Raw genomic sequence first — 10132 nt, forward strand, 5'->3', positions numbered from 1 at the left:
CCGATGCAGGGGACATGGGTTCGTGCCCCAGTCCGGGACGATCCCACATGCCGTGGAGCGGCTGGGCCCGTGACCCATGGCCGCTGAGCCCGCGCGTCCGGAGCCTGTGCTCCGCAACAGGAGAGGCCACAGCGGTGAGAGGCCCGCGTACCACAAAAAAAAAAAAAAAACTATTTGGTACCAGGTATTATACTGGCCATTACCTATACTTTTGTGTATATATACATGTATATACAGAGATACACAACACACATATATGTAATCTTATATATATATAATATAGGTAATAATTCTCTCCAACCCTAATTGTAATTACCTGATAAAAGCTATTAATATTCCATTTTCACAGATGAGGAAACTGAAGCCCAAAACAATTAAGCAAGCTGGTTGTTCACAGTTGAACACAGTTGATTTAAACATAGGTTTGTGTGGGGACTTCCCTGGTGGTCCAGTGGTTAAGAATCCATCTCCCAACGCAAGGGATGCAGTTCGATCCCTTGTTGGGGAACTAAGATCCCACATGCCGTGGGGCAACTAAGCCTGACTGCCACAACTACTGAGCTCGTGCACTCTGGGGCCCACGCACCACAACTAGAGAAAAGTCCACGTGCTGCAAGGAAGAGCCCGCAGGTTGCAACGAAAGATCCTGCGCGCTGCAACAAAGAGCCCACGTGCCACAACTAAGACCCAATGCAGCCAAATAAAAAAATAAATACTGAAACAACAACAACACAGGTTTGTCCGGCCCCAAGGCCTATTTTCTTTCTCCTACAACATCCTGCACAGGTGAGTGAGAAGGAGGGAAGAAAAGAGACCTTCAGGCCTGGCTTGCTGCTGTCCCCCCCCCAGCAAATCCTTCCTGGTAGTCACTGCTGGAGTCAGGGCCCCTCCTAGTTGCCCCCAAGATGCTCAGCACTTCCCATCTCAGGGCTTACCAGCTGTAAGGAACTGTCTTGGGTGACAATGGATTGTCCCAGTTGTCATTATCTACCTTCAGACCACAGCCTCTGTGAAAGCAGGGCCCCTATCCTATTTATTTTGGTTGAAAACTAATTATTAGACTAGCAGGTAACATTATCAGTTATTACACGCCCTACTCATGCTACATGCTTTACAGGCACTAGCTGTTTGCTACTTCAAGTGTGGTCCTGGGATCAGCAGCTTTGGCATCACGTGGGCGTTGAATCTCAGGCCCCATCTGGACCTACTGCATCAGCACCTGTATGTTTAATGAGATCCCCCAGGTGATTTGTGTGCACATTAACATTTCAAAAGCACAGTTTTGTCTCATTTAATCCTCAGAGAAAACATAGGTGGTACCTATTACCATTAACAGCTGGGAAACTCAGGCTTAGAGAAGTTACGTGCTATCACTAGAGTTCAGCACAAAGACCAGAGCCACGGCAGCTGCTCAGTAAATATTCATGGAAGGAGGATGGCAGGGAAACAGGCAGGGCTAGAAAGAGGAAGGAGGAATGGCCTGGTTAAACTCCTGACCTCTGGTTTTGCCTACTGACAGGACAGGTCAGCTGCAGCAATACAGGCTGTTTCCTTAGCTCCAGCCAGGCCAAATCCTGTGCTGACCAGCAGTACGGACACTTCAGGAGATAGGAACAAAATCTTCTTCCAGAATAAAATGTGAAGGAAAATGCACATTGCTGACAAGCGTGAGTTTAGGTGCTCCTCCTTCCCCCAATGAAATATTAGTCCACAGATAAATGATTAAATTTACAATTCTTACAACTTAATGCAAAAAATTTCAGATTCCTCCCTCTTTATTTTTACCCCAAATATGCAAATTTTGTAGAAATTATTTAGACCAACTGTAACAAACGGGCATCAGGAGGAAAGGTAGCAAATAGCTTCAGAGGCCTTTAAATAAGTGTTTTAACTCAATGCATTTATGGTGCTGGGGTAGGAGGGGACCTGAACTCAGTAATAATTCGCCTTCTTTCTAAGAGCCCAAACTCCTCGCGATCAATTACTGAGGTAGATGAGGATTAAACCGAACAAGGCAATGAGCCCATATCAGGTTAATTTACTTATCCTGGTTAGTCGCTTTGCTGTTTACCACGTGCTAGTCATTCTTGTAAGTGCTTCATAGGGATTCCTTCACTGAGTCCTTATAGCAACCCTATTATTAACCCCACTAAACAGATGAGAAAACTTAGATGCATGGAAGCAGAGTGCAGATTTGACCCCAGAAGCTAAGTTTCTAATCATTACATTGTTGGATCAAGGTATAAGTATTTCTCATAGAGAATTAATTGGGGTTGGGAGAGGGAGATAAGGAATTGAACCCTGTTCACTTAGTAACTGCAGAAGAAAAAGGAATCTCTCTTGATTTTTTTTCATGTGGGCCCAAAATGAACAGTTACCAGCATTTACCTCAAGGGCATTCCTTTTTTTTTTTTTTTTTTTTTTTGGCTGCGTTGGGTCTTTGTTGCTGCGCACGGGCTTTCTCTAGTTGTGTCGACAGGCTTCTCATTGCGGTGGCTTCTCTTGTTGTGGAGCACGGGCTTTAGGCGTGCAGGCTTCAGTAGTTGTGGTGCATGGGCTCAGTAGCTGTGGCTTGCGGGCCCTACAGCGCAGGCTCAGTAGTTGTAGCGCCCGGGCTTAGTTACTCTGCAGCATGTGGGATCTTCCTAGACCAGGGCTCGAACCCCTGTCCCCTGCATTGGCAGGCGGATTCTTAACCGCTGCGCCACCAGGGAAGCCCACCTCAAGGGCATTCTTAACTTTAAGTACATTCAACCACCCCTCTGTCCTGTCGGCAAGAACAACGAGGTCTTGTCCAAACACAGAGGTTTTCCATGATTTGATTAGGCTAACTGGCCAGGACAAGTAGCAGAGAGTGGGTGAAAACAGGAGATGCTGATAAATGGAAACCTCTCAGTTCACTGCCCACGCTCATCTGCCTAGTGGAACAAGCTAGAACAAAGAGAAAATCACTCCCAAAAGGAAACTTGCCATTTTGAACCACAGCTGGTAGAGCGTTAAGAATGCAGCCTCATTCCTTAGATGTTGGGAAACACCTGATATGTATCGCAAAAGCTCTGAGAATGGGTAGGGTCCCTTCCCCCACCAAAAGGGAGCTCTGACTCCGAATTTTGAACCTAGTTGGAATTTGAATTCTCCTTTTCAGCTTTGCCACCAGAACCTGAAAAGATCATTTCAGATCCTGTGATTCCTAGAACAAATTTTACCCACATACCTCACCCAGTAATCATATACAGAACTGAGAAATCAGTTCTACTTGGCTTGAACTTAAGTAGACTTTTGAAGTCTACTTCAAAAGTCTTGTCTCATTCTTTATCTTGATTAAAAGAGTATCTGGAGGGCTTCCCTGGTGGCGCAATGGTTAAGAATCCACCTGCCAATGCAGGGGACCCGGGTTCCAGCCCTGGTCCGGGAAGATCCCACATGCCGCAGAGCAACTAAGCCCGTGCGCCACAACTACTGAGCCCGCCTGCTGCAACTACCAAAGCCTGCACGCCTAGAGCCCATGCTCTGCAACGAGAGAAGCCACTGCAATGAGAAGCCTGCGCACCACAACGAGGAGTAGCCCCTGCTCACCGCAACTAGAGAAAAGCCCACACGCAGCAACCAAGACCCAACACAGCCAAAAATAAATACATAAAATAAATAAATTTATTTTTTTAAAAAGTATCTGGAGTAGGGCACAGGTCTGAGAGGTCCCCAGGCTTCCCAGCCTCCCACCTCCACCCCAGCAGAAGGCCTTGCACAGAGTAGATCAATGAATGAGTGAGTGGTTTCTATGCAGAGAGAAGTGAGAGCTTTAAAAATCCAGCTCTGGAGAATTCGACCTCTGAGAAGGAAGGCTTTCAGTTTGTTATTCATGCATGCTTGGCTAGTCCACTGTTTCTTCCTCAAATAATTAATTGAGCTTTACTGGGGGGGTGTCTCCAAAGCCCTCACACTGCCTGTGCCTTGCGGAACACGGTGTTACAGGAACCCTGCTTCACCAAATATATTTACCTTCCCAGTCATCTACCATCTCCTACCCAGTGGTATTTACACACTAAAGCGGCACTGCCATCTCTCATGTTAGTGCCATAGCCTGAAAGACGTTAAACACACCCACATTTTTCAGGAATTTCACAATTAATGTCTGGAATGTGTTTTGGATTATTCTTCAAAGGATGACATAGTTGCCCTAAGATGAATTCAATATTTTTCCCTTCTCCCATTTGTCATTCTTTAGTCCTCCCACTCCATTATCTTTTTAGGGTCATCTGTTTTATCTATTTCCCCCCAACTTCAAAATTCCTGTCCCTTGCCTCCCCAAAATGTTCCCTTGCTCATCCAGATCATTGCATTTTAAGCAAGCCACACCAAACACAGAAACCTGCACCATATCACTAATACCTCCTACAACTGGTTGTAATACCAGTTGTAATGTAAAGTCTAAGGATTATTCAGACAGTTTTCTTCATAAATTATTATTAATATTATTATTTATTACAATAAATCAACCTGTATGTTCACCACTGCACTGCCAACATACTGCTTATAGATTTTCCCGGTCACTGTTAAATACGTGTTAATGGCAGCAAAATCTCCAGACTTGCTATTTTTGCCCTTCTGGTGCTATGCGATTCATCTGTCCTTTGCCAAGTGTTTTATGTGACTGGACTCCTCAACGACAGTGAGGGCTCTGTAAGCTCGACAGTCAAAGTGAAGGTCACGAAGTCCTGTCATTTGTATAAGTGCAGTGAATAGTCTCTCATGTTTTTTCAATATTTACTTTGGGGAAGAACTAATTATTTCCTTGTTTACTTACACTGGTTCCTCTTCCCATGCCATATTAACGTGATTTTATAGGCCCTCTGCTTGCTTCTGTCCCTGGCATCTAAGAGCTCACTCTACCTAAAGACTTTTGAGATGGAAACTGGAACACCTTCCTCAAAAACAAGGAGCCCTGTTTTTTTTTTTTTAATTTTTCCAATGCCAGTACAGGAGTGTTAGCTTTTCCCATCCCCTCTTCTATTTAATTAGTAAAAATTAAAATCCATGGACTCTTGACTAAGTCCTATGTTACAGAGGGATGAGAGGAGATCTGTGGCCGGTGCACAACCAAACGGTTTGGTGCATTCCCTGGCCTCCTAGAGCCTGCTCTCTGGGCCTTGCTCACCTCAGATCCTCCACAAACCTTTTTCCAAGGAGCCATCATCTCAAGTGACTGAAAAGAAACCATAACCTTCGAAGGCCAACAGTTTCAGAAAACAACATTCCATTCTTTTGCGCTAAGTACCCAGCCCACATCCTTGGTTCTACTCACTGCCCCAAGAGAAGTGGGTGGGAAGAAGTTAAAATACCTGGGGGAAATCAAAGGAGGACTGTGTTTTGAAAGAGACAGTTCTTAGATGGCAGTACTGAAAACACGGAAAGTTCAGTTCCATAAACATGAAGCCGCTGAGTAAATAATCACTGGGAGAAAAAAAAAAAAATTGGTGCTTATCTGTGATAGCGATCACCTGGCTCTAATACAAAGTTCTCAGAGCAGAGCCACTCCGTAGTGTCCACCAGGTTCCAAATCACTCTGTTCTCACAAACTGTCAAACTCCAGCCATTGCTGCCTTTTCATTACTTAGAGAAGGCTGGTCATGCTCTCCCAGCCCCACCCCACCCCTTACAGAAGCATACTGAACTATTCCACAGAGGAGGACAAATGGTCCTCACCCCTCATCTCCAAATATAATCCTCACTGGCCAATCAAAACACTCTTCCTAGAAAAATCCCACTTCAGTAGTTTTTCAAAACTCTGTCTTTGATCTCCCAAAGAGGTCTCCCCAGCCAGTCTTAGCCCTCAGGAGTTCAGAATCCAAACTTATTTGTCTGGCTTCTAGGCGATATACCTAGAGGCAGGCAGCCTAAACAAGGAGCAGGCCACTTAGGAAGCTGCGAAGGGCAACAGGAAGACTCAGCAAATCAGTGGAAATGGGAAAGGGATCTGTACCTTCCCAGGGGCCAGAAAGCACTTTATAGACAGAGTAGAGAAGAATGTAGGTATCTGGCTCCCTGCTCTACTTTAAAAATGCATGTAGCCAAAAGTAATTTTTTTAAGAAATAAGTAAGTCAGGATTTACTTAGTAATGATCTAAATGATGCTGAAAAGAAGTCCAAGTGTATATGTCACATGATTCACCCTTCACATCATTTAACTTTCAGAAAATATTTTTTCTTCAGTGTTCTTTCTATGGAGGTGACTGTTCTTCCATGTATTCAATGCACATTCACTGAGAGCCTACTATGGGCCAGTGTGGCCTTAGAAACCTAAGGCAGGGAGCCACAATTTGGAAGGGGTTCATTTCTGCCCCAATTTACCTAACTCACTTTGTGAACTGTAGTTAAAAACATGAGTTTGTTGGGGTTTTTTTCCCTCACAAAGCCAGTATGGGGAATGATACAAATAAAAATTACTGCAAGTTGGTAAATAGAGCAATGTAATTTGTATTTAAATTACATCATTGAAAGCAGGTAGATTAGTCACAGTAACATTTCTATACCATGCAATATGTTTTCTCAGTGTAGTCTATTAAATAAGAAGTTTTTAAAAGAGTTTTCATTAACAGATACAACCAGTAGAGGTCATTTTAGTGCAAAAATTGCAGCAAAAGAGACTTCGACATGAATAAAATGTATCAATTCCTATTTCTGTTAGTTATGTGTGAATTTCTGAATAAAAATGGAAACTGAGGGAAACACTGACCACTGAGAAATTTCTTGCCAATTAACAGAAAAACAAAAGAGAAAGTCAGAACCTTCTAGATTATTACTACCATGGAATGACGCCTCTAATTCTTAAAAAGAAGGAAGAAAAAAGGCCACTGACTTATCCTGTTTTCCGTAAATCTTGTAGTAAAGTGAAAATTCTTGGAATTTTAGACACCCTATTGAAATAGCTGTCTAAATCCAACCATTATATCATGCTAGGTAACACTGCCCCTTCTTTGGGTTCATGGATTTAGAGTGCAACTTGACTGCTGCTTTAGAGTTCTAAAAAACAAAATAAAATAAAAAATGCCCTGAGCACACAATTTTGGTAGCTGAAAACAGTCTGGCTAGATGGAAAGTGTTGCTAGAGAACACTAAATGAGATATCATCACAGTAATAAATACTTCCAAGCATTTTCAAGGCTAATACCAAGTGCGTGGGGTGTTACCAGAAGAAACGAAGCTATGAGGGATCGCATCATTTCAGAGGAATGAAACGCTCACCAACAAACTGCCAGAATAACTCTATACTATGATACCAGAATCTTGGTGCCAAAACACTTGATTACCGTGAATGTTCCCTGAGCTCCACATTTCCTTCACCAGAAATCTATCATGAAGAAACAAAACAAGGGTTAGAGTCTTTAGAACCTTCCCAAGTCCTTCTCAGAGCAGTTTCTACCACATTTAACCTTGTTTCAGGTTGCTTGTTCTTTTTAGATTTATGGGAGGCTGGTTTAAGTAAATTACACAGTCCAAATGGCAGGGTTCAAAGATGAATCTTTTCGTCCAACTCATTCAGAATTCCCAAAGTCAAACACATAAAATAGTATCAGAAGTTAATCTCCTGGCCGTTTTTCTTTTTGTGAGAAATAAAAACGTTATGGGACTTAACACCAGGTGAGAGGCTTTTGTACTTGAGGCAAACAAACTCTCCTAACCCCATGTCCTAAGGACGCAGTGGTGCACTTCCCTCCAAGAGTTCCTTCAGTCATTACTGCCCACTAGCCTCCAAACCAGAAAGGCCTTCCTGACTTTCCAGAACTGTCCAAACTTTAAAAACTGCAGTTATCAATGAATATGCGTGTGTGTAAAGAAAACCACAGAATGGAAGCCTTTTAACAGACCCATTTTATCCTTAAGGCTGCTACCTCCTTTCTCAGTATCCCAGCACAATAAACACACATACACACATAAGGATGCTTCACAATAAACCTCTCCCTGGTCTCCTGTGTGCAGGCTGTGAGTACTAAGGAAGGGACGGGGCAGAGGGCGCCTGTCCCTCCTCCTCTCCGTTCCTCCAGAAGTAAGGCTGCGCCGCTCTGCTCATACACCAGGATGCCCCAGAACAGCATCTCGCCCCAACGTCAGCCCAAGCAGGGATCCCACTTTTAACTGGTGCTGAGTCCTTTTAATTTGGTATTCGCCAAATAAAAAGAACTCACTGCGTCTCTCTAGACCCCAAACCTCACCAGATACCCCGAGGCCGAGGCCGGCGGGCAGGGCTTAAGGCCAACACCTATCAACAGTAGTTCTCCCAAGGAGGGAGGCTCCACTAATCTATAATCTAATCTTTCTTCCTCCGTCAGACACCATGGTGCACACAGTTAAGTGCAGCAACCAGCAGAACAATCCTCGTTTTTAAACACACAAAAAAGAAGGAACCTGCAACACGATTGGAAACACGCGGATATCTGATCTTAAAAAGCAGCCACTAACAGAAACAACTTTTCACTCCTAGGTGCCAGCCCCCCGCCCCCGCCCCTTCATTCAGCAGAGAAAGCCTTTGACTGTTTTCAACAGGCAAACAAATGAGTAACCACCGTATGTAACTTCCCCTGGGATGACATATTCCGGAGCTGAAATTGATTTATATGCGCAGGAGGAGGAAGGGGGTGAAGGAAAAGCGCAAGGAAAAAATAATAAAAGAGTCACACAGGGAGTGTGAGATGGAGACACGTCTCCTCCGCCAGCAGAAAATGGACTTTCACGGACGCGGTGCAGCACTCGGTTCCACACTGCGCTAGTGCGGGGAGGGCGGCAGGGGCCGGACTCCCCGAGGGGCTCGCGACAGCCTCCGCAGTACCCCCTGCCCGCGGCACCCTCACCTCCGGGCGCACGGCCGGGCCACCCCACCCAGTCCCAGCCGGATGGGCCACACGTGTGCGCGTCTGTGCGCGGCTAGGGGCGATTCCCCACTCGCCGGCCCTCACCCACGAAATTCAACCTCGCCCGCGGCTGGCCAAGCGTCAAGGGGAGCAGCGAGCGGGAACCAACGGACGCGGGGCTCTCTCCCAGGGGTGGAGGGCGCCCCTCCTCCCGAGGAGCCCTCTCTCCTCGGGAAAGTCTCGGCCAAACTTTGCTCGGCGCAACGAGCGCCGAGGGGGCGGCGCGGGCCAGGTGGGAGGAGGCCAGGGGCTGGCGGCCGTACCTTCGCAGACGCCCACTTCGTATTCGGTGATGGAGTCGCCATTGAGCGGGGGGCGGATGACACAGCGCAGCCCCCGGTCGCAGGCTCCGTGGAGCCCGTAGGCGCCGCCGCAGCTCTCGTTCCTCTGGCGGGCGCACATGTAGCAGCAGCCGCAGACGCCCTGCACGATGCTCCCGGGGCAGCTCCTGGGCTCTTCGCACTTGGACTCGTCGCAGGGCAGGCAGACCAGCGCCCGGGTGCCGGAGCGCGCCAGCAGCAGCAACAGCCCCAGCAGCGAGACCAGGAGGTGCCCGCAGCCGGCCAGCCCCCTGCCCCCCGCCACCAAGTACATCCTCCTGCGCCGCCGCCGCCTCCTCCTCGCAGCCGGGCCGGGAGCGGGGCGGGCGCCCTCCGCTGCGCGGGGCACACGCGCCGCCGCCGCCGCACCCGCAGCCCGCGGTCCTCGCCGCCCCCCTCGGGGCCCCCGGGGCGCGCCTCCCCTCGCGGGGCGAGGCCCCCGCGCCCCCCTGCGGGCCGCGCCGACCCCGAGCCCACTAGCGTTGGCGCCAGCGGTGGCTTCTCCTCCTCCTCCTCCTCCCGGGAGGGAGGGGGAAAATAGAAAAAAAGTTTCCTCCCGGCAGCTCCGGTTCAACCCAAACTTCTGGCGGCGGCGGCGGCTGCGCTCGGCTCCAGCCCCGGCTGGCGGCGCCTCCTCCCTCTCCTCCTCCGCGTCGGTCGGCCCCGCGGCGGTGGCGGTGGCGGCGCAGCCTCCGGGCCGGTCCCCGCCTCCCGAGCCGCCGAGTGGGCGCGGTGGCGCAGCAGAAGGTCCGCGGCGTCCGCTCCGCGCGCCCGGCTCGCCTCACTCCTGCGCCGCTCCTCCGGGCGCTTGTTTATGGCTCGAGCCTCGGCCGCTCCGGCTGCGCCCTCCCCCATCCTACCTCATCCCCCAACCCAGCCCCCCCCCCTCCTCCGCGCCGCGCGCCT

At 48.3% G+C, this 10132-nt stretch overlaps 1 protein-coding gene across 8 annotated transcripts in view; it reads right to left on the bottom strand.

The window, feature by feature from the left end:
* CRIM1 (cysteine rich transmembrane BMP regulator 1) overlaps nt 1–9564 on the bottom strand; it is a 211980-nt gene extending 202416 nt beyond the window's left edge. For 4 of the 8 annotated variants that reach the window (XM_067007816.1, XM_067007817.1, XM_067007815.1 and 1 more), the window contains exon 1: nt 9170–9563. In XM_067007816.1, coding sequence (XP_066863917.1) covers nt 9170–9500 — 331 coding nt within the window. In that variant the 5' untranslated portion in view covers nt 9501–9563. Of the gene's footprint in view, nt 1–9169 lie in introns of all 8 variants that reach the window. The other 4 variants (XM_059079292.2, XM_059079289.2, XM_067007818.1 and 1 more) reach the window with 3 other exon arrangements.
* Between the last annotated feature and the right edge of the window lie 568 nt (nt 9565–10132).

Source organism: Kogia breviceps, chromosome 11 (assembly GCF_026419965.1).
Source record: "Kogia breviceps isolate mKogBre1 chromosome 11, mKogBre1 haplotype 1, whole genome shotgun sequence".
NCBI classification, from domain to species: Eukaryota; Metazoa; Chordata; class Mammalia; order Artiodactyla; family Physeteridae; genus Kogia; species Kogia breviceps.